The sequence below is a fragment of the Haliotis rufescens genome, unplaced genomic scaffold (genome assembly GCF_023055435.1).
Source record: "Haliotis rufescens isolate VD_foot unplaced genomic scaffold, xgHalRufe1.0.p SCAF_12, whole genome shotgun sequence".
NCBI classification, from domain to species: domain Eukaryota; kingdom Metazoa; phylum Mollusca; class Gastropoda; order Lepetellida; family Haliotidae; genus Haliotis; species Haliotis rufescens.
This window is the reverse complement of record NW_025963802.1, coordinates 4,343,103-4,368,931: the sequence shown is the minus strand read 5'-3', so window position 1 is coordinate 4,368,931 and position 25,829 is coordinate 4,343,103. Positions and strand designations below refer to the sequence as shown.

The 25,829-nt window shown below is 44.6% G+C and overlaps 1 protein-coding gene across 1 annotated transcript; it reads left to right on the top strand.

Annotated features, from left to right (window-relative positions):
* Window positions 1-1,419: 1,419 nt before the first annotated feature.
* LOC124138058 (ectonucleotide pyrophosphatase/phosphodiesterase family member 5-like) lies at window positions 1,420-25,005 on the top strand. Its single transcript, XM_046504566.2, has 6 exons — window positions 1,420-1,569; window positions 13,934-14,175; window positions 14,696-14,832; window positions 17,424-17,774; window positions 19,225-19,464; window positions 20,698-25,005. Exons 2-6 carry the CDS (start codon window positions 13,947-13,949, stop codon window positions 21,010-21,012), a joined length of 1,272 nt encoding a protein of 423 aa, XP_046360522.2. The 5' UTR covers window positions 1,420-1,569; window positions 13,934-13,946; the 3' UTR covers window positions 21,013-25,005.
* The last annotated feature ends 824 nt before the right edge of the window (window positions 25,006-25,829 follow it).

Here is a 25,829-nt window from a genome sequence, read left to right as displayed (position 1 = left end):
GAACCCACAAACATAGGGTCCTGGCGTGTCCAAGGACGCAACTCTGCACAGCGAATCGCGGCGCCTTAGACGACTGGTTCTCCCGTGCCATTAGACTGGACGCCATTGTTACATTGTTACATAAGTTAAGCACCGCCCCTTTTTTGTATATATTCCACGATTTCCGCGTATTCTTTGGAGATATCTGTATATGACAATATGACTTCATTTTAATTCATATCTAACATGCGTTGGTGCCATACCTTACAGCCTTCGAATTTGAGAAACTGGAGACGAGTGTAGCCTAGCGATGAATCACGATTACGTCTTCACCGGCGAGATGGAAGACAACGTGTTTATCGTCGTCGAAATGAGCGTTTGCCCCACATTGTGAACGTGAATTCGACAAATCGAGCAGTTTCAACAGTACAACGCTCCACCGCACACAGCTCGTGTAACGGTAGACTACCTACCTAATGCCAACATCAACGTCTTGCCCTGGCCGTCAGATCTCCAGATCTCAACCCAATCGAACACCTCTGGGATGAACTCGATCGACGTGTACGTCAACGTCAGAACACGCCGCAGCGCTCCCACAACTGGCCAACGCGTTACAAGCAGAATGGCGAATAATTCCGCTGGACAGAATTCGTACACTTATCAAGTCAGTGCCGAGGATATGCAGAGCCGTGATTGCTGCCCGGAACGATCACACGAGATACTGAGTTCAGCGCTACCTTGCGGCTTTATGTGACATGACAATGAACAGTTTTCAATGCCTTTGTACAACATGTGACTATCGAGCTCTTTATTAGGTACAATACATTTACTAAACATCTACCTGTGGATTTCTTTTTTTGAAGAGTGTAGTCGTACAATGCGTTTAGCAGAGATGTCTCATGATTATGGAGGGGGCACGGGTGGCCCAGTCGTCTAAGGCGCCGCGATTCGCTGTGCACAGTTGCGTCCCTTGGGCACGTCAGAATCCTATGATTGTGGGTTCGAATCCCGGTTCACCCCGACTATGTTTCTAGGTTTGTCAACACCATGCCCGTGCTCGTGGGTTTCACCAAAGTGGTAAACGTCTGAGACCTGCATCACTTCGGGCTTTCCTCCCACATTAAGCTGACACGCCGTGATATAACTAGAATACTGTTAAAAGCGGTGTTAAACCCAACTCACTCACTCACATGATTATGGAAAGGGTTTTATTTGCATACGCCCTGAACTACAAATATAATGTTCCGAGCTTCAATCCATTACTCTATAATCTAACAGGAAGATCGCCTGTCAACGAAGGTCATATCTATAAATGATTGAGTGTTGACATGAAATTTACCCTTGATAAACGTCTGAGAAGGTTTTGGTCATCAGTGACGAATACTTGTAGATACAAGACACCCAACTAGCGGGTAGCATCATCTTGATGCTTGGCACTGATGTCATGAACACGTGATTCAGAGACACCAAGATACAATTCCTCTGTTGCCAAGCGATGAGGTCAGTACTGCGTGATTCAGTTTGTACTGGTCAGACGTGGCCTGATAGCACATTTGTGACGAGTCAAGGCATCTGGGAACACCATCAACCGTAAGTTTCTATTTTTCAGTCATAATCATGTTTCATCTGAATGATGTTCACCTGTTTGAAAATTATATATGTAAAAATACGTATCAGTTTGAATAACATTGCACGGGTTCTTCTTGTAGCATTTAGTTTGGAATGTTTATTGTGAACGTTAAGATATTAGAAAGTCATCAACATATAAAACGTCCACGCCAGAGAATAACCTGAATTGATTAGCATAATTGAAACATATTCCATTGGCCGTAAAATGCGAAATAGAGGTGAAAATTATATGAAAATGAATCGCTGAAGAGAAGAGGGTCAGTATTACCTGATTGGGCCTGATAATGGTGCGAGTGGGTTAGCTGTAATGCGCTGAAAGTGCCTTCCGCTATGAAGCGCAATGAAAGGGTTTCCGCCATATTGGGTATCGAATCCAAAAGCTACCTCCTCTAGCTACACACTCCTGTAGCTACACACCCCTGTAGCTTCACACTCCTGTAGCTACACACCCCTGTAGTTTCACACTCCTGTAACTACACACCCCTGTATCTACACACTCCTGTAGCTACTCACCCGTGTAGCTACACACCCCTGTAGCTACACACTCCTGTAGCTACACACCCCTGTAGCTACACACCCCTGTAGCTACACACTCCTGTAGCTACACACCCCTGTAGCTACACACCCTTGTAGCTACACACTCCTGTAGGTACTCGCTCCTGTAGGTACTCGCTCCTCTAGCTACACACCCCTGTAGCTTCACCCTCCTGTAGGTACACACTCCTGTAGCTACACACCCCTGTAGCTACACGCTCCTGTAGCTACATACCCCTGTAGCTACACACCCCTGTAGCTACACCCCCCTGTAGGTACTCGCTCCTGTAGCTACACACCCCTGTAGCTACACACTCCTGTAGGTACTCGCTCCTGTAGATACTCGCTCCTCTAGCTACACACCCCTGTAGCTACACCCCCCTGTAGGTACACACCCCTGTAGCTACACACTCCTGTAGCTACACACCCCTGTAGCTACACACTCATGTAGGTACTCGCTCCTCTAGCTACACACCCCTGTAGCTAAACCCTCCTGTAGCTACACACCCCTGTAGCTACACACTCCTGTAGTTACACACCCCTGTAGCTACACACTCCTGTAGGTACTCGCTCCTGTAGGTACTCGCTCCTCTAGCTACATACCCCTGTAGCTACACACCCCTGTAGCTACACACTCCTGTAGGTACACACTCCTGTAGCTACACCCTCCTGTAGCTACATACCCCTGTAGGTACACACTCCTGTAGGTACACCCTCCTGTAGCTACATACCCCTGTAGGTACACACTCCTGTAGGGACACCTTCCTGTAGCTACATACCCCTGTAGGTACACGCTCCTGTAGCTACACCCTCCTGTAGCTACATACCCCTGTAGGTACACCCTCCTGTAGGTACACCCTCCTGTAGCTTCATACCCCTGTAGGTACACACTCCTGAAGCTACACACCCCTGTAGGTACACGCTCCTGTAGGTACACACTCCTGTAGGTACACACTCCTGTAGGTACACACTGCAAAACTTCCCGGTCCTGTAGCTACACACTCCTGTAGCTACATACTCCTGTAGCTACATACTCCTGTAGCTACATACCCCTGTAGGTACACACTCCTGTAGCTACACACCCATGTAGGTACAGGCTCCTGTAGGTACACCCTCCTGTAGCTACATACCCCTGTAGGTACACCCTCCTGTAGCTACACACCCCTGTAGGTACACACTCCTGTAGCTACATCCTCCTGTAGGTACACACTCCTGTAGCTACACACCCCTGTAGGTACACACTCCTGTAGCTACATAACCCTGTAGGTACACACTCCTGTAGCTACATACCCCTGTAGGTACACACATCATGTAGCTACACACCCCTGTAGGTACACACTCCTGTAGCTACATCCTCCTGTAGGTACACACTCCTGTAGCTACACACCCCTGTAGGTACACACTCCTGTAGCTACATAACCCTGTAGGTACACACTCCTGTAGCTACATACCCCTGTAGGTACACACATCATGTAGCTACACACCCCTGTAGGTACACACTCCTGTAGCTACATCCTCCTGTAGCTACACCCTCCTGTATGTACACACTGCAAAACTACCCGCTCCTGTAGCTACTCACTCCTGTAGCTACACACTCCTGTAGCTACACACTCCTGTAGCTACACACCCCTGTAGGTACACACCCCTGTAGGTACACACTCCTGTAGCTACACCCTCCTGTAGCTACATACCCCTGTAGCTACACCCTCCTGTAGCTACATACCCCTGTAGGTACACCCTCCTGTAGCTACATACCCCTGTAGCTACACACTCCTGTAGGTACACCCTCCTGTAGCTACATACCCCTGTAGGTACACACTCCTGTAGCTACACACCCCTGTAGGTACACACCCCTGTAGGTACACACTCCTGTAGCTACACCCTCCTGTAGCTACATACCCCTGTAGCTACACCCTCCTGTAGCTACATACCCCTGTAGGTACACGCTCCTGTAGGTACACACTGCAAAACTACCCGCTCCTGTAGCTACTCACTCCTGTAGCTACACACTCCTGTAGGTACACACTCCTGTAGCTACATCCTCCTGTAGGTACACACTCCTGTAGCTACACACCCCTGTAGGTACACACTCCTGTAGCTACATACCCCTGTAGGTACACACTCCTGTAGCTACATACCCCTGGAGGTACACACATCATGTAGCTACACACCCCTGTAGGTACACACTCCTGTAGCTACATCCTCCTGTAGCTACACCCTCCTGTATGTACACACTGCAAAACTACCCGCTCCTGTAGCTACTCACTCCTGTAGCTACACCCTCCTGTAGCTACACACTCCTGTAGCTACACACTCCTGTAGCTACATACTCCTGTAGGTATACACTACAAAACTACCCGCTCCTGTAGCTACACACTCCTGTAGCTACTATAGCCATTGTTTTTACCTAACTCTTACATATGGAAATATCTGAATTAGTCACAGCGTAGTGCACACTTCGTGCATGACTATCTAAAACCATGACTGTCTCTAATATTGAATATATTAGTTATAGAAATAATCATGCTAATGCGTTCCATCTGTAATACTATTTGTTCCGACCCGGGTTCCATACATGACTAGCTCCATACATGACTACTTATAGTATCTAATATTGAATATGGTAATTATGATAACAATATTTACTTATATTCTGTTCCTAATGTCATTAAGAATTACAATAACAACTCTAATATTGAATATTTTCACTATGAAAACAATTCCCTGTTAATCTTGTTTTGAATCTGTGATACTAACGCTTGATCCCAATTGCATTTAGAATTGGAATAATTCTGTCATACTTAATGAAATGGATTACAGTTGTCAATAGCACTACGACGCCATGAGAATTGCCCCGTCCTAGTGTTATAATGTGTATCGTATTTGCCTTCCGTATGCCGACTATAGTGGGCGCTGCTTTTAACAGTTATATCACGGCGTGTCTCCTTAATGTGGAAGGACAGCACTGAGTGATGCAGGTCTCAGACGTTTACCACTTGTGTTAAACCCACGAACATGGGTATGGTGCTGACAAACCTAGAAACATAATCAGGAAAAACCGGGATTTGAACCCACAATCATAGGTTTCTTGCGTACCCAAGGGACGTAATTCTGCACAGCGAATCACGGTGCCTTAGACATAGTTGGGACGAACCGGCATTCGAACCCACAATCACAGGATTCTGGTGTGCCCAAGGGACGCGACTCTGCATAGAGAACTGCGGTGCCTTAGACGACTAGGCCACCCGTGCCCCTTCATACCGACTATAACTGTTTGAGACATATTCAAGCAACGGCTAATTACACTAAACACACTATAAAACGATTATATCACGATGGCATACGTGTTTTCGGAATTTTGAAATTTTGAAATGCGATTTGTAGCGCCTTGATAAGAACAGGGCCCACTTGCACAAAGCGACCTTAGCGCTAAGATGATCGTAACTCCCATACTTTAACATAGGCTTACAATAGTCTTAGCGCTAAGATCGCTTTGTGCAAGTGGGCCCAGGTCCCCAGCACTCTATTGCTTCACACGTGACTCAGTGGATAGCCTGGTCGGGATGGTATTGCATGTTGTCCCGTGAAGATTCCGGGTTAGAATTGGTCTTCAGCAACCCATGCTTGTCGTACGAGGCGACTAACGACATCTAGTGATAAGGCTCGCTGACTTGGTTGATGCATGTCATGCGATCTATTACTGGATTGTCTGGTCCAGACTCGATTATTTACAGACCGCCGTCATATAGCTGAAATATTGCTGAGTACGGGGGAAAACAACAAACAAACAAATCATTGCATGTTATTGACGGCGTGGGACCCTCCTTATGATATTCATCAAGAAAACAACAAACAAACAAACAAACAAAGTATCTCATCACATTTCTCGGTCTGTGGAGTCTACCGAAGGAAAGCCAACAAACTGCCTGGCAAAAGAAAGTACACAGCCATCTTTGATGGTGGATAAAATGAAACAAAAACGTAATGGTTATCGATGGTGATGTCTGATTCGTTATCATTGTTGTATTTTGGACCTTAAGGTCCACTATTCAGCAACTGTTATTTTAGCCTACTAACGTTTTTCATAACGTTTGTAATTTTGGGTCAAATCCAATTTTCAAGTGTATATACTTTCTTTTGCCAGGAAGTATATTTTAAAATGATATATAGCCAAATGACTTAACACTGCCGATACCGCGTTTAATATCTATTTTCTTAAATGAATGTGAGATTTTCTTGCTAAACTTTGCCCAACCTATGGAACAACAGATCAACATTATCCACTTTCTGTACCCTTGAGGACTGCACCCAGTGTGTTGTTTAACTATTCAAGTTCTACTTAAACATGCATTAACCTCTTACCTACACCTCGCTTAGCACCGTAAGGGTTAACCACTTTGCTGAGCGCTGGGAATTCAGCCTGACACCGTCAAGACCGGTAAAAAATATAGAAAAAGGTAACAAGGTATCTTTTCACTGGGTCGTAATTGCAAAACACTTTTTTACGTTTTGGCGAAGAAGGAATTTTCTAAAATACTGTTGTTTTTAGACATCGATGATGTTCCAAAGTATGACAAAATCTAAGATGCAAAATATTTACACAGGCACGTCACGTTAAGTGAAGAAACACGTACGTGACACTCGACATTACAGCGTAGCTATGGCTGAGATGTGTTTGTGGGTTAATCAGGGTCAGATTGATGGTGAAGTAAAAGGCCGAGAAAGGGTCCCAGAGCTCAAAATCAAAATCATAACTAAACGTGATGAAATAAATGGATCGATAATCGATTATTACATGGACCAGGGACTTAACGGACGCGAAATCTATATTGATTTATTTGTCTGCTTGTACTAATAAATCAGTGATTGACATCATGAGCATCGGTATACGCAATTGGGATACGATGACATTCATCAACCAAGTCAGCAAGTCTGACCACCCAATCCCGTTAGTCGCCTCTTATGACAAGCATAGTCGCCATTTACGGCAAATATGGGATGCTGAAGACCTATTATAATCAGAAACTTCACGGGTTTGCAAGTATTCAAGTTCATCATCATCAAACACTGACGATAACGAGGAATACAACTGTTGTATTTGAATGTTGTATTCAGGTCAGGGCAAGAGCGTTAACTGCTATACAAGTCTTGCCGAATTAGGATGGAATTTTCAGGCTCGATCGTACCGCCACCAGTGACTATGACGAGTTATGTCGCTTCTATGAACCTCCAACTGACCAATCAGATTCAATCACTCATATCGCTTGCATTTGCTTCACACAAAATGGCGGCGTCCAGTCAAAACGATCTGATCGATAATCAAGATCTATATTGTAATAAAACGGGTCTTACCCCGCGAAGTGCATCAAATCACTTGAGCACCTTGAATACAAACATGAAAAGATTTGCAAAATATCTGTCGTCGCCCAGTTGGCAGTACACATGCTTTGTAAGTCCTGCAGTCGGCCAAAATCTGCACGTTGAAATAAATGTTGTTTACAAACCTGATGTCCAGTTTGTTACGCGATTTTGATTAAAATATGCATAGGCTCGTTAGTCAAGCAAAACTGTAACTCCGGAATTCCAGCCTGGTTTGGCAAGGGTTGGAACTTGACTTTCATAGTCAGTTAACGCCCTTTCCTCGGTAAGATGGGGTCAGGAAGAGTAGTGGAGGATATGGATGACAGTGTGATGATACAGAGGCCACTCGGGGGCATAAAACACGAGGGTAGTTATTACACGTTCTCAGTCACATGCGTGGGGCATCAGCAATGTGACCTCGAACATCATCAATGTCACCTCGAACATCAACAATGTGACCTCGAACATCAACAATGTGACCTCGAACATCAGCAATATGACCTCGAACATCAACAATGTGACCTCGAACATCAGCAATGTGACCTCGAACATCAGCAATGTCACCTCGAACATCAACAATGTGACCTCGAACATCAACAATGTGACCTCGAACATCAGCAATATGACCTCAAACATCAACAATGTGACCTCGAACATCAGCAATGTGACCTCGAACATCAGCAATGTGACCTCGAACATCAGCAATATGACCTCAAACATCAACAATGTGACCTCGAACATCAGCAATGTGACCTCGAACATCAGCAATGTGACCTCGAACATCAGCAATGTGACCTCGAACAACAACAATGTTACCTCGAACATCAACAATGTGACCTCGAACATCAACAATGTGACCTCGAACATCAACAATGTGACCTCGAACATCAACGATGTGACCTCGAACATCAACAATGTGACCTCGAACATCAGCAATGTGACCTCGAACATCAGCAATGTGACCTCGAACACCAACAATGTGACCTCGAACATCAACAATGTGACCTCGAACATCAACAATGTGACCTCGAAGACTTGCGTCCTCTCTAGATACGCCTATGATTGGAGACACTAACAGCGCACATGCCGGAGACTCACTATCAGTGAGTGAGTTTGGGTTAACGCCGCTTTGAACAGTATTCCAGTTGTATCACGGCATGTCAGCTCAATGTGGGAGGAAAGCCCGAAGTAATGCAGGTCTCTGACGTTTACCACTTCGGTGAAACCCAAGAGCACGGGTATGGTGCTGACAAACCTAGAAACATAATTGTGGCTAACCGGGATTCGAACCCACAGCGAATTCCGGTGCCTTGGACGACTAGGCCTACCGTGCCCCGAAAATACCAATAAACATTTCGGACGTTTAATCTTGTGTTTTATCCTTATATTCATGACCTGCCTGTTATTAAAAAATCTGTTTTATCGTCAAAAAGTAAAAGAAATAGTTTTGTTTTTGTGAGAACATCCCTTTTGAATGTTTACCGCTGAAATCGTTAGCTCTTGAAACTTACGATGTTATCAATGATGTATATCCTATTTGGCTTTAGTCAATGTGTGATGTTGACTGTTACCCGAGCAAGTGTTTAAGATTAAATTCCAGAGGTGAGGTTAGGTGAGGTGAAATGGAATTTAACCTCTCGTCCAAGATTATTGCACTTATATAGCGATGTGCATGTACGTGTGTGTGTGTGGCTGTTTGTACTAATCCGGACTAATGCCTATTTCATAGTGCTAGCCCACTGAGATACCATGCGGCAGTTTAACATGCACACCCCACTCAGACACAGTATACTGACTCCGAGCGGACCAGTCCTTGTTTACGCCCCTTAGTGCCGAGTGCAAGGCAGGACAACAACAAGTAATATCTTTTATTTTTTGGGGTATGGCGCGGACGGGGATCGAAACCCGGACCTTCCGCTCTCCCGGCGAACGCTCTACCACTAGACCACAGAGGCGTTTCTGGAGGTGACATTAATACGTGTTGACTCTTGATATGTTGATAGTGCACAGCTTGATCGAACTCACCGCTGATAGGTATGGAGGGTTTGTATGACAGTGACAAAAACAAGGGTCCAGTATCAGGACACATCACTGGCAACAGAGGCATGTATCAGTTGTCTGCTGACCTGAGGTTCAAGGGAGTACCGGAGTTGACGCGGAGACTTTACAGAGGTTATTCTTTATGCCAAAATAACGGATTAGCACTACGACTGGTGTCAGTTTCAAGGTCAGTGTACAAGAGTTTGAGGGGCAGCTATCAAGGTTATCAGTACTGGGGATACTTTCAGAGGTCGGACAACTGGTATCTGGTTATGCTGTCAGGTAATAAATTCTAGGGGAAATGGGGTCAGGGTACCGGATATGGTACCCCAAGGGGGTTCAGGCCAAACAATGATGTTCCAATACCCCTAGTTTGTCGTAAGAGCAGATCAAAATAAGCATCTGATAGATTGTTTCATAATACCTCGAGGGGCGGTCGGGTAGCCTGGTGGTTAAAGCGTTCGCTCGTCACGCCGAAGACCCGGGTTCGTTTTCCGACATGGGTACAATGTGTGAAGCCCATTTCTGGTGTCCCCCGCCGTGATATTGCTGGAATATTGCTAAAAGAGGTGTAAAACCATACTCACTCACTCTATCGTTACGTTGACTATGTATCAAGGTGGTATTTGACTTGCATAGATTGTCTATTCTGTGCTTTGCCTCGAGCGACACACAACACCATTTAGACCCATAGACTGTCACACTAGTTTGGATAGAATTACAAAATAAGAGTGGTTGCAGAATGTATAGCTATCGCTTGACACTCTAGGTCCCGACATCAAAACGCTTAACATGATATGTTACAAAACTCTGGACTATGTATATATTTCAGGGTCGAGACGTGCTCGGCAATGTTGCATGCTGCTTGTCTACACTAACAAACAGTTTCATTATCCAATCGCGTTAAAATCATATCTTAGTTCTCGCTACCGCTACCCAAAGATCACGTCCGGAACGACATAGGCGACGCTCTAATTGGTCTGATGAAAGGTCTTTCTGACGTGACCCGTAATAGGATGGCCTCAGATCTTTGTTTAGCGATAGCTAGAACTAAGATCTTACATTAATGTGATTGTCTAATTATATAGAACTTGGTTATGGCGAAACTCTGTCTAAAGGGGACATAACTGTATTAAGATACGGATATTACTGTGATTTCAACAAAAAAATCGGTTAGAAAGTGTTCAGTTTGATAGTTTTTCCTTCACATTCTACACCTGCTATTGCGTCCTTGACGTTATTAACTTGACATTTTGCCCTTGGCTGCATTAGTTGGCCTTGTTTCCGTGAAGAGAAATATAAATAACAACAAAAACAAATATAACTATGTATTACGTCACATATCATGGAATAACAGCATATCAATTGTGCAAGATCCACAAATGAATTAGATATAAATGTATTGTAGCCTGGGACACGCATCTTCCCGAGGCAAGGGAGTTAACTGACTTTAAAAGTCCAGTTTCCACCCTTGCCGACCTTGGCTGGAATTCCCTTGGCTCGATCGTAGCGCCAACAGTGGCTATTATGAGTTATGTTCCTTCTATGCCTCTCCTATGGACCAATCAGATTCCACCTCTCGTATCACTTGCATTTGCTTCAAACAAAACGATGGCGCCCAGTCAAGACGATCTGATCGATAATCAAGATCTATATTGTGATAAAACGAGTCTTACATGGCGAAGTGCATCAAATCACGTGAGCACCTTGATTTAAAACATGAAAAGATTTAGAAAATATCTGTTGACAACGAGCTAGCGGTGCACATGCTTTGCAAATCCTGCAGTCGACCGAAATCTGCATGACACTTTAGGAACCGTATTTCGATTTCGGTGCGCGATTTTGATTGGACTATGCATAGACTCGTTAGTCCAGCCAAAATCTAACTCCATAGTACCAGCCTAGTTCGGCAAGGGTGGAAACTGGACTTTTAAAGTCAGTTAATTCCCTTGCCTCCGGAAGATGGGGACACGAGGCCTCCTGAGATAAAGAATCTTGAATTTTGAATCTTGTTTCCTTTGACGTAATTACCTTGGCTTTACTCCTCTCCTTGGCCCACTTGCACAAAGCGACCTTAGCGCTACGATGATCGTAACTGCCATACTTTAACATAGATTTAAGATAGTCGTAAGAATGCTTTGTGTAAGTGAACAAAGGACATTGCTTCCATGACTTTAGACTCCTTACGATATTTTGGGGTAGGGTAGATAGTCATCCAAGGCACTTCACTTCACTTTGGCCTTCCTTCACTCATTGACCGCCTCCGTGGTCTAGTGGTAGGGGGTCCGCCCGGAGAGCCTAAGGTCTGGGGTTCGATCCCCGGCCGCGTCATGCCAAAAGACGTTTAAAGATGGTAGTTGTTGTTGTTAACCTGTCTGGCGCTCGGCATTAAGGGGCTAAAACAAGGACTGGTCCGCTCGGAGTCAGTATACTGTGTCTGAGTGGGGTATTCATGTTAAACTGCGGCATGGTATCTCAGTGAGCTAGCACTATAAATCGGCATCATTCCGGACTAGTACAAACAGCCACACACACACGCAATAATCGTGGACGCGATGCTAAACCTAATTTCACCTCACCTCACCTCACCTCACCTCACCTCACCTCACCTCACCTCCTTCCCACATTTTGGTCGAGGGGTTAAACTCACCCACTCACACTATTTATAACATTTGTCCTTGTATTTTCAGACTGTCCTAACAAAACTGTAGTATGTGTACGGCATCAAACTTCACCCACATAGACTCTTTAGTCCAGCCAAAATATAAAACTTAATCATTCCAGTCTAGTTCGGCAAGGGTGGAAACAGGATTTAGTTAAGTCCCTTGCACCGGGAAGATGTAGTTTAAGCTGTTTGCTTAAATCCGATGGTAATTTACCGTGAATCGCTGACATAAGCATTCAATGTACTGAAGGTCAAAAGCTTTACCTAAAGTATTAAAAGTTTTTTTTGTAGTCACAATCATTATCAGTACCATAGACCCAAAGTGGGTTGGTTGGTTGGTTGGTTGGTTGGTTGGTTGGTTTGTTGTTTAACGCCGCACTCAGCAATATTCCAGCTATATGACGGCGGTCTGTAAATAATCGAGTCTGGACCAGACAATCCAATGATTAATTTCATGAGCATCGATCCACGCAATTTGGATCGATGACATGCAACAACCAAGTCAGCGAGTCTGACCACCCGATCTGCACGCACTCACATACACGTACTCACAAACACTCACTCACATACACGCACTCACAAACACGCACTCACATACACGCACTCACAAACACACACTCACATATACGCACTCACATATACGCACTCACATATAAGCACTCACAAACACGCACTCACATACACGCACTCACAAACACACACTCACAAACACACACTCACATATACGCACTCACAAACACTTACTCACATACACGCACTCACAAACAGTCACTCACATACACCCACTCACAAACACCCACTCACATACACACACACACATACACGTACTCACAAACACTTAGTCACATACACGCACTCACAAACAGTCACTCACATACACACACTCACATACACCCACTCACATACACACACTCACATATACGCACTCACATACACGCACTCACATACACCCACTCACATACACCCACTCACATACACACACTCACATACACGCACTCACATACACCCACTCACATATACGCACTCACATACACACACTCACATACACGCACTCACATACACCCACTCACATACACACACTCACATATACGCACTCACAAACACGCACTCGCATACACACACTCACATACACCCACTCACATACACACACTCACATATACGCACTCACAAACACGCACTCGCATATACGCACTCACAAACACGCACTCGCATACACACACTCACATATACGCACTCACAAACATGCACTCACATACACACACTCACATGTACGCACTCACAAACACGCACTCACAAACACGCACTCGCATACACACACTGACATATACGCATTCACAAACACGCACTCACATACACACACTCACATGTACGCACTCACAAACACGCACTCACAAACACGCACTCATATACACGCACTCACAAACACGCACTCACATACACACACTCACATATACGCACTCACAAACACGCACTCACATACACACACTCACATATACGCACTCACATACACGCACTCACATACACGCACCGCCTGGAATGTGCTTTCTAGTGTTCTCAGATGGTACACTATAACCAAAGGTACGGCTTAGATAACTTTGTAGTCGTAATCAGTACCACAGATCCAAAGTGGGACACACACATCAAACACAGCCACGATCAGTGCAGAGGTCTGGTTTTCATTGTTGCTGAGTCTAAGACACTGTATTGATATTTGCCGTGTTTCAGCTGATCTCACACAATGTCCTCCTCCATCTTCCTCCTGCTCCTGGCGGGTCTGGTGGCGTCTGTCATGGCGGACTACACCGGGAAGCTGCTGCTCGTCTCCATGGACGGCTTCCGGTACGACTACCTGGACAAGGTGGAAACCCCCAACTTTGACGACTTCGCCAGGCACGGCGTGAAGCTGCCCTACATGAACAACAGCTTTGTGACGAAGACGTTTCCCAACCACTACACCATGGTGACTGGTAAGTAGCTGAGTTTGTTATAGACAGTGCTTGTTATAGACAGTGTGTGTTATGGAGAGAGGGACAGGACTACGTGTTGCTCAGGCAACCAAGTCAACCAAGTCAACGAGCCCGACCACCCGATCCCGTTAGTCGCCTCTTACAACAAGCAGAGTCGCTTTTTACGGCAAGCATGGGTTGCTGAAGACCTATTCTAACCCGGATTTTCACGGGTGCTTAGGCTGTAGTACATTTTACGACTTCAGAGAATGCGCGAATGTAGTTGGACAGTCAAGTTTCAAGTAGAATCTAAACTCACTCACTCACTCACTCACTCACTCACTCACTCACCCCCCCACACACACACACTCACTCACTCACTCACTCACTCACTCACCCACTCATTCACCCACCCACCCACTCACTCACTCACTCATTCACCCACCCACTTACTCACTCACTCACTCACTCATTCACCCACTCACTCACTCACACACTCACTCACTCACTCACTCACTCACTCACTCACTGTTTTACCCAGGCCTGCATGAGGAGAGTCACGGGATCACGGAGAACCACATGTATGACCCAGTGTTCAATTCTACTTTCTCAATGAGGACCCACGAGCCTCGCTGGTGGAATGGGGGAGAACCATTGTGGGTCACAGCCAAAAAACAGGTACTTCAAATAATATTTCCTTTTTTTCAGCTAAAACGTTTCTCATGTTCATTTAAGATCGCCTAAAGAAGCTGACTCATTGTAGCCCCTCATCGACTCCCATACATAGACAGCCGTGGGCCTACAATACGCTTCCATGATCCAGTGGATAAAGCGTCTGCCCGGAGAGCGTACGGTTGAAGCTTCGTTCCATGACCGCGTTATACCAACTGAAGTTAAAAGATGGTACTTGTTGTTACCCTGCCTGACGTATGCACATCGCTATATAAGCGCAATAAATTTGATCGCGACGTTAAATCCAATTTCACCATCACCACCACGTTAAACACCATTTCACGTCATAACATAGGGCTACGGGTACTCTGTGACACGGGCCATAGGATCACATGGATGAGCGAGTAGGGTTTTACGCTGCTTTTAGCAATATGCTAAGTATCTGGCTACTCTTCATCCCTTTCAGTCATACACTCTTAAAAAACGCACAGGTAGATTTTTAGTAAATTTATTGTACCTAATAAAGTCGATATATTTAATTTAACATCATAGATACATAAATGAAATTTTGGAGCTCGATAGTCACATGTTGTCGCCACATGGCTGCGCTGAACTCCGGGCCCGCCCCGGGCAGCAATCACGGCTCTGCATCTCCTCGGCACTGACTGGATAAGTGTACGAATTCTGTCCTGCGGAATTCTGCCCCATTGTAACGCGTTGGGAGTGTCTGCGGCGTGTTGTGACGTTGACGTACACGTCCATCGAGTTCATCCCAGAGGTGTTCGATTGGGTTGAGATCTGGAGATCTCGACGACCAGGGCAAGTCGTTGATGTTGGTATTAGGTAGGTAGTCTACCGTTACACGAGCTGTGTCCGGTGGAGCGTTGTCCTGTTGAAACAGCCCCCTCTGGCGGTCAATGATTGGAAGAAGGTGAGGTTGAAGAATTTGATTCATGTAGCGAATTCCTGTCAAATTTCCCTGAACCACAACCAAGTCAGATCTCGTGGTGTAGGATATGGCCCCCCACACCATGACTCTACCGCCATCGAAATTGTAGAATTCACGTACACAATGTGGGGCAAAACGCTCATTTCGACGACGATAAACACGTTGTCTTCCATCTCGCCGGTGAAGACGTAATCGTGATTCATCGCTAAGCTACACTCGTCTCCAGTTTCTCAAATTCCAAGGCTGTAAGGTATGGCACCAACGCAAGCGTCGCTGTCGATGGATCTATTGCAAAACGGACGATAACTGGTTTTCTGGGTCGGATTCCAGCCTCGCGAAGATGGTTCCTGATAGTCTGGTCCGATATCCTCCTCAAACCAGGGATGCGTCCAGCAGTCGCCGTAGCTGTGGCATTGCGATGACGTAGGTGGAACAGTCCAGTGTTGCGATCCTGTGCAAGGGTGATAACTCTTGGTCGGACGGTTCTCGGACGATCTGCAGTGGAATTGAACTGCGTGTATCGGTCACAAAGGTGGCAAATGGTGCTGTGGTGGACACTGAAGTGGCGTATAACAGAAAACTGCGATTCCCCCCTTTGGATACGTCCTATGGCGAAGGTCCGATCGTCGATCGTCAGAGTTTTCGGCAATATCCGAACTTGAAACATGTTGACAATTGAATGACAAATTATTGGCTTATGCTTGCCTTTTTTAGCCACTACCACAGTTACGAATGCCATAACTTGCACGTGCATTTTGCTTTACTGTTTTCCTCCATGACATTTTTGAACAAGTGTGAAAACAATGCCGCTTAAGACATTACAAATCAACAATGGCTGCGTTTTGACGCACCTTTTGTCGAATATCAGGCCAATAACATTTTCAAATAACATGTATCCAATTTATATACCGGATGTTTTGTGTAGTCAGGTTCAATGAACTAAATTTACATACTACCTGTGCGTTTCTTTGTTTGAAGAGTGTAAATCTTTGATTCTGATTGGAGATCACAACTGCCTTCTAAGAAAAATGTAACTGTTATATATTATGTTACAGTCAATATGTAAAATTACTGAATCTTCACTTAGGCGATTTATTAAAAAACGCGAAAATATTTCACCTTTTTTACAAATTGACTGAAACATCTTTCATTTTTTGAATATGTTAACGAATTCCAAACATTTTGATGCTGAAATTCACGACCCAGTGACTGAAAATGAAAGGATTAAAAGGAAACGAAAGTCAATGTAATGTGTTTTTAAAATTTAGTTTGGCTTCTTATCCTAGCATAATAAGTTCAATGTGATGTTTTAAGGCCTTTTTAACTTCTTAATATCTTTTAGTCAATCAGTCAAATAAATGGAGTGTTCTCTCAATTTGTGAAATGATTGAAATATTTAGGCAATTTGTAAATTGTCTAAGTGAATCACACTTTACACATTGACTGATTTATGCATTGATTGTTAAGTATACAGGGCTGTGGTGTAGTGGGCTCGTCACGCCAAAGACACAGGTTCGATTCCTCACATGGGTACAATGTGTGAAGCCCATTTCTGGTGTCCCCTGCCGTGGTATTGCTGGAATATTGCCAACAGCGGCGTAAAACCATACTCACTCACACACTGTCACATATACACCTCCACTTCCAGGGCCTCAAGACGGGCACCTACTACTGGCCCGGCAGTGAGGTTGAGATTCGAGGTGTGCGCCCCGACTATTGGTTAAACTACAGTGATCACACCCCATACAAGGAGCGAGTGGATACAGTCATTGACTGGTTCAAGACCAAAGGCGTCCAAATGGCGACACTGTATTATCCGGAACCTGACCATACTGGACACGTGTCTGGTCCAGATTCTCCACAGATCATTCAAAAGGTCAAGGAAATGGATGGTATCCTTGGTTACCTCGTGCAGAAAATGAAGGACAATGGTCTTGAAAACGAGGTGAATCTCATTGTAACCAGCGACCATGGCATGACTTCAATCAGTAAAACAAGGGTGAGTCCATCAGTGTAGAAAATAATGATTACCCGACCCGTACAGAAGCAATGTTTCATCTGGGGATCTAAATTCAACATCTACAGAGAGACCATCCAGCATGGTCCCCCTTTAAGTAAAGAGAGTGAGTGGGTGATGGTGTGGTTGAGTGAGTGGATGGGTGGGTTGAGTGGGCGAGTGAGTGTGTGGGTGGGTGGTTGAGTGAGTGGGTGGATGGGCGGGTTGTTGAGTGAAAGGTTGAGTGAATGGTTGAGTGAGTGGTTGCATGGTTGAGCGACTGAGTGAGATTGTGGATGTGTGGTTGTATGAGTGGTTGAACGGTTGAGTGGGCGAGTGAGTGTGTGGGTGGGTGGTTGAGTGAGTGGGTGGATGGGCGGGTTGTTGAGTGAAAGGTTGAGTGAATGGTTGAGTGAGTGGTTTCATGGTTCAGCGACTGAGTGAGATTGTGGATGTGTGGTTGTATGAGTGGATAGTTTAGTAAGTGATTGAATGGTTGAGTGAGTGGATGGGTGGTTCAGTGAGTGGATTGTTTAGTAAGTGATTGAATGGTTGAACGACTGAATGAGTGTGTGGGTGGTTGAGTGAGTGGATGGTTTAGTAAGTGATTGAATGGTTGAGCGACTGAGTGAGTGTATTTGTGATTGGTTGAGTGAGTGGGTGGATCAGGAAGTGGTTGAATGGTTTAGCGACTGAGTGAGTGTGTTGGTGAATGGTTGAGTGAGTGGATGGTTTAGTTAGTGGTTGAATGTTTGAGTGAATGAGTGAGTGTGTGGATGGGTGGTTGAGTGATTGGATGGTTTAGTAAGTGTTTGAATGGTTGAGTGAATGAGTGAGTGTGTGGATGGGTGGTTGAGTGATTGGGTGGATCAGTAAGTGGTTGAATGGTTGAGCGACTGAGTGAGTGGGTGATGGTGTGGTTGAGTGAGTGGGTGGATGTGTAGGTTGTTGAGTGAATGGTTGAGTGATTGGTTGAGTGAGTGTGTGGGTGATTGGTTGAGTGAGTGGGTGGATCAGTAAGTGGTTGAATGGTTGAGTGAATGAGTGTGTAGATGGATGGTTGAGTGAGCGAGATTGCGTAAGTGGGTAGTTGAGAGAGCGGTTGAATGGTGAGCGGTTGTGCGAGTGGAGCGGGTGGTTGGGGTTATGGGCGGGTGTGTGAGTGAATGAGTGGTTGAAAGAGGGAGGCAAGAAGGGGGAGCAAGTGGATGGGTGTTTGAGTTAATGGTTGAGCGAGTGAGGGGGGTGGGGGGTGGGGTGGGGTGGGGTGGGGTGGGGGGGGGGGGGGGGGGGGGTGCATGGTCCCTTGTAACTTTTAGAATTACAGGAACACCATTAACACATTTACCGTGCGGGAAATGGAGCCAGACCACTCATCTTGACGATGACGTCACAATGCCACCAGACCAATATTTCCATTTCAATGCCAGTGATGTTTAATCCCATTTTTCAGTCACTTGACCTCCAGAGTTATTTGAACAATTCCGATATCGTCCGCGTACCGAGCGTCGGCCCGGTCGCTCATATTCAACCTGTGGCGGGACGAGAGGACGCCGTCATGGCCCTCCTCCGCAACGTGTCCCACATCACAGCCTTCAAGAAGGACGACATCCCCGACCACTTCCACTACAAGAACAACAGGAGGATCATGCCTATCATCGCCATAGCAGATGAGGGATGGATGATTTATAACGTAAGGTGGCAGGGTGCACGGAGTTGACGATTGCACAACTACAGATAGTCTTTATTCTGGTGTTAAATTGTTACCGTATTCGACGTAATAAGTGCCCAGGGCGCTCTCAAAATTTGAAATAGGGGGCTCTTATTAGAATGATATTTTGGTGGAAAGTTTGAGTTGAAAGATAAATTTTGTGGTTTATGCTGACGGCCTGAACTGTTTATATACGACATATTTTTCCAGAATATAATTGCCCATAATTAAGGGTGCATATAACACACGGGTGCGTAATATACACGAATAAATAAGTCTCGTGTACATTGATCAATCGGAAGGGATGCTAATTGGGATTGTTCACTAGCCAATATATCAGCAAATATCGCCGTGGGCGCTTATTACGTCGAATACGGTAATTGTTATTGTGGACTGCTAGTGTGTATGCTGCTGCGGCAGCTGATTATTACTCTCTGAGCCTCAGAACATCACTGGAGACAATCCCTGGTAGTTACCAAAGAACGTTAAGACGAGTGGATGTTGTTTACTGACCCTGTAAAACCTCAACAAAATATAACTTCTGGATGTTCTATCCCGTAGTGGTAGTATGGTTTTACGCCGCTTTTAGCAATATTCCAGCAATACCTTTGCGGGAGACATCAGAAATGGGCTCCACACATTGTACCCATGTCGGGAATCGAACCCGGGTCTTCGGCGTGACGAGCGAACACTTTAACCACTAGGCTACCCGACCGCCCCTCCTGAAGTAAGACGTAACTAGGTGGCAACACATAGCGATTTTCTTGGGTTTAACGTGTTAGGTGAACCCATCTTATGGTCGTCTGTAATTAAGCATGTTTTGATCACCCACATGTTGGTTGGTGTTCTGACGTTAAGCGTAGTTAGGTCCATACAAATGATGACGAGCCTATATCTAGCGCAATAAGGTTTCAACAAATGATGGTCTTCTTGGGTAAGGGGCGGTCGGGTAGCCTCGTGGTTTAAGCGTTCGCTCGTCACGCCGAAGACCCGGGTTCGATTCCCGACATGGGGACAATGTGTGAAGCCCATTTCTGGTGTCCCCCGCCGTGATATTGCTAAAAGCGGCGTAAAACCATACTCACTCACTCACTCTTGGGTAAGTCGTTGTCTGGAACGCATAGGAAAGAGAAATCAAAAGCTTCATGGTGTCCCAATATTATTCAGGGAAGACTATTGGTTTGTGAACTGGTTTCTGTTGTCTTACAATTCCAGAAAGACAACGAAAAAAGTACTCTTAAAGGCACACACGGCTTCGACAACAGATTGATGACTATGAAGCCTATATTTCTAGCTAGAGGACCCAACTTCAAGACCAACTTCAAATCAGATCCAATCCAGAATGTCGACATCTACCCTCTCGTGTGTAAACTGCTCAACATAGAGCCAGCGCCGAACAACGGGAGCCTGGACCGAGTCAGTGTCTTCATTCAAGACACTCCTCCAATATCCGGGGCTTCGACCGGTGCATCAATACTGCTTTTCGAGTTTCTGCTTGCATTCACAATCGTCGCCAACTTTATGTTGTAGATATGAAACTTTCAAGCTATTAATTCCCCTAGGTTTCGTCAGAGTTAATCGTAATATAAATCATAAATAATGTTGAACGTTGATACAATCAAAACCTGAAATTTAAGTAGAATTCAGATTATTAAAACATGAAGATTTATATTTTACTTTTTGGAAAGCATATTCTTTAATTGGAAAACTTGGCGCCATCCCATCAAATTCCCGATGTTCCAGCTGTGACGTCACTTCCGCTGTTCATATGGTTTACAACTTTTACTGTTGACACGACCTATCCTACCTAACACATATTAATGTGAGTGAACATTATCATTTTTAAAAACTAAATTGAAAGTGTTTTATGTTTTCAATATCTCAAATTGGAATATGTCGATTACTATTAAACGGGGGAAAGAAAGTATACTCCTATGTTTAGTTGATAGTGAAAACAAATCAATTAAAAAATAGTTATTCGATGGTGAAATATTTTATACGGGTGTCATAGGGGATATTACATGAATAACATCGATGGGTATCTAAGGATAGATGTATTGAAGTCAAATCCAATTTATAAGTGTATACTTTTTTTGCCCGGGGGTGTACATCATAACATTATTTTTGGTCAATGAGTGCCTGCATATTCAGATACATCGATGGAGAAATAATTGGTACGGGTATCATTGGCAATAGTACATGCATCGTATTGATGAGTATCTAACGATAGAGGTATGTTTTAGTCAAATCCAATTTACAAGTGTATACTCTTTTGCCCGGTAGTGTATATCATAGCACAATATCATTAAAAACAGATCTCAGTTCTTGCTACCGCTAAACAAAGATCCCATTACAGCGACGCTCTGATTGGTCGGATGGAAGGTCGTTCTGACGTGACCCGCAATGGGATCTCCTCAGATCTTTGTTTTGCAGTAGCGAGAACTAAGATCGGATTTTTATAAAATTAATCATAGCATTATTTTTGGCCAAAGGGTGCCTGAAGTTTGTCCCTGAACAGGTGCTGTGACGTCAGAAACATTAGTCACATGATTACTGGCCTTCATTGTACTCAGTTAATGATTTGATTCTTATTTAATTTAGGAGTGAATATATTCAGTTGATTGAAATAGAATTCAGTCGGGGCACAGGTAAAATCCTTCAAACCCTATCCTCCAACCCTTCAATCCTCCAACCCTATCCAAGATTGTTGTAGCGACAAGTTAAATAATTTTAACAAAATCAATTATATCTCATCATTTTGGGTTGGGGATAGGGGATTTAGGCAAGCCAGGAGACTGCATGTACCGCAATATAAATACTTTGTTCATGACGCGATACGGAACCCCATACACTATTTTAGGAGAAATGTGCATACATTTATTTCTGATTTATCGAGATAAACAAAAGCTGGTTTATTTTCACAATCACCTTTGGGTGTGAAATTTTAGGACAATATATGATCAGACTGATTTTTGTTTTTTTGGTTTGTTGTTTAACGCCGCACTCAGTATTCCAGCTATATGATGCCGGTCTGTAAACAATCGAGTCTGGGCTACATAATTCTGTGACTGACATCATTCTATGCCATTCGGAGAAGCAGCAACACCAAGTCAGCGAGCCTGACCAACCGATCCTGTTAGTCGCCTCAGTTGACTGCTGAAGACCTATTCTAACCCGGATCTTAACGGGCGGTCAAACTGCTTAATAAACTTGATGAGTATATATAATAAGTCGGCCTTAAAAGGTTACATATCGATACTAATTACAACTGTCTGATATTTGCACATGCGAATTTTGACGATTTCAATGCTGTGGTCAGTTGAATTGATTAGACGTCATCAGTGAAAACACAAGTGACGTCAATAATCAAAAGCATTACGTTATCAGAAAAAAATGTTTGACTTCAATGAAGTTTCCTTGTATATTTTACACGTTTTTCTTAAGTGCCATTCTTTCAATCTTAAACCTACTTCAACCTTAAAATTACTGAATAATTGTACCTCGCAAATTACGTACGCAGTCGACCCTTGAAGATCCGGGTTAGAATAGGTCTTCAACAACCCATGCTTGTTGTAACAAACGAATATGCTTGTCGAAAGAGGAGACTAACGGGATCGGTGACTCGGTTGATGCATGTCAGCCTACCCCAATTGCGTGTATCGATGCTCATGATGTCAATCACTAGATTGTCTACTCCAGACATTTTATTGCTGAGTGCGGCGTTAAACAACAAACAAACGTAAGGTTAATTCAGTCGGGACGACTGATCAATAATTCCTACTGAGTTGGTCATGCTCTAAATACACGAGTGTATGGTATTCCGTATGGCTGAGGTTAATATCGCGGTGCAACGGTTAATTGTTGACTCATTTCAGTAAATATGAATAATCTACATGTTATCATGGCCCCCTTAACCTCGTAAAGCCTGGGCTCCTAGTTTATCTACCATCAGAGTCGAAAGCGCCAGGTTAAGCTATTCGTGTTGCTGTTCGCCATGAATATTATACTAGTAAACATTTGCACAATAATCAAAGTTCAATATTTTGTGGAACAGTGTCAGTTGGAATGTGCATTATCTGGTAGCGTTTCCACATCACAACGGATCTGGCAGGTTGGTGTGTTGACGGGAACCATGGACCCCGTTCCACAAAGAGATCTTAGTGATCTTATGTTAAAGTATGGGAGTTACGATCACCCTAGCGCCAAGATCGCTTTGTGGAACTGGAGCTGGAAGATAAAAGAAAACTGTTATCGCACACGGAAAAGAAATGTCACAACGTCAGTGCTCTCAGTAGTGAGAGTGTCCCCCGTTAGCGTTAACAACCCCTCTGACCCGTTAGCATTAACGACCTCTCTGATCTGTTAGCGTTAACGACCCCTCTGATCCGTTAGCATTAACGACCCCTCTGATCCGTTAGCGTTAACGACCCCTCTGACCCGTTAGCATTAACAACCCCTCTGATCCGTTAGCATTAACGACCCCTCTGACCCGTTAGCGTTAACTACCCTTCTGATCCTATAGCGTTAACGACCCCCTCTGACCCGTTAGCATTAACGACCCTTCTGATCCGTTAGCGTTAACAACCCCTCTGACCCGTTAGCGTTAACGACCCCTCTGATCCGTTAGCATTAACGACCCCTCTGATCCGTTAGCGTTAACGACCCCTCTGATCCGTTAGCATTAACGACCCCTCTGACCCGTTAGCGTTAACTACCCTTCTGATCCGATAGCGTTAACGACCCCTCTGACCCGTTAGCATTAACGACCCCTCTGATCCGTTAGCGTTAACGACCCCTCTGACCCGTTAGCGTTAACGACCCCTCTGATCCGTTAGCATTAACGACCCCTCTGATCCGTTAGCATTAACGACCCCTCTGATCCGTTAGCGTTACCGACCCCTCTGATCCGTTAGCGTTAACTACCCTTCTGATCCGTTAGCGTTAACGACCCCTCTGATCCGTTAGCATTAACGACCCCTCTGATCTGTTAGCGTTAACGACCCCTCTGATCCGTTAGCATTAACGACCCCTCTGATCCGTTAGCGTTAACTACCCTTCTGATCCGTTAGCGTTAACGACCCCTCTGACCCGTTAGCATTTACGACCCCTCTGACCCGTTAGCATTAACGACCCCTCTGACCCGTTAGCATATCAACCTCTCTGGTACCGCGGGACATGTTCCTGAAGAAATTGTGCAGGTAATGATCCCCCACAAAAAATGACATGATCACCACCACCCTAAGAATGGAATACGTGCTGAGCTGTCAAGTGGCAGTCCATCACAAACACTTTGCTATGCTAATTTGTGGTTATCAAGATGGCGCTGCCTTGACGTGACCGCGTCATGTCAAAATATGCTATTCCCTTCCAGAGTTCTAGATAAATACCACGGTCACAGTGATTAAAGCTGAGTATTATTGTCCTTGATAAAGGTCATCCTCGATAGTCACGGATACATTAACATAACATACCTATTAACTTCAGACTGGTTTCCTTAATAAAATATTGTTACAAACGCCAAAATGTCTTGTCTTGTCTGTATGGGTACTTGATGGTCTTAGTAAAACTACAGATACTCAAGTTTTATTCAGTGTTATTAAGAATTGACTAACCCGTGAAGATCCGGGATAGAATAGGTCTTCAGCAACTCATACTTGCCGTAACAGGCGACTGTGCTTGTCGTAAGAGGCGACTAACGAGATCGGGTGGTCAGGCTCGCTGACTTGGTTGATGCATATTATCGTATCCCAATTGCGTGGATTGATGCTCATGATATCAATCACTGGATTTTCTGGTCCAGACTCAATTATTAACAGACCACCGTCATATAGCTTGAATATTGAGTGCGGCGTTAAAAAACAACCAAACAAAACAAGTAAGAATTGACTCTTCGCAAGCTCCGACGTTGAGACAGTTTGGCACCCACTCTTATAATTTTTCATATGACTATTTCAAACTTCCAGGGATGTATTATACAATTTCATGTGGTACGTGTGATTTCATCACGTTTTCACTGAAAGCCATACAACACCCAGCTGTTACGCGGACGTTACACGAGTACCGTATGTTCAAAGTGTTCTACAGTAACATCTTTTGGTGTTTGGTGACAACAAATAGTTTCAAATAATGCAATCATCATATGAAAAGGATCTCTTAAGACCTAGCTCTGTTCGTCAGTCACAGTCACAGCGCGTCGGAATACATTCACATCAAGTGCAGGACGTCAAAATTGCCGACACGATAAACGTGACGGGAGAGATTTCCTAAGTTACACGTGAACCTGTGGAGATTAAAAGTGTAAGTCACCATTGATCATTGGTCGATCATGGAACGGTGATTATACAGAT

Coding starts and splice junctions, on each gene's coding strand:
- LOC124138058 (XM_046504566.2), top strand. CDS start 13,947: ATGTCCTCCTCCATCTTCCTCCTGCTCCTGGCGGGTCTGGTGGCGTCT. Junction 14,833..17,423: donor GGGTCACAGCCAAAAAACAG/GTACTTCAAATA, acceptor CTCCACTTCCAG/GGCCTCAAGACGGGCACCTA. Junction 17,775..19,224: donor CTTCAATCAGTAAAACAAGG/GTGAGTCCATCA, acceptor CCCATTTTTCAG/TCACTTGACCTCCAGAGTTA.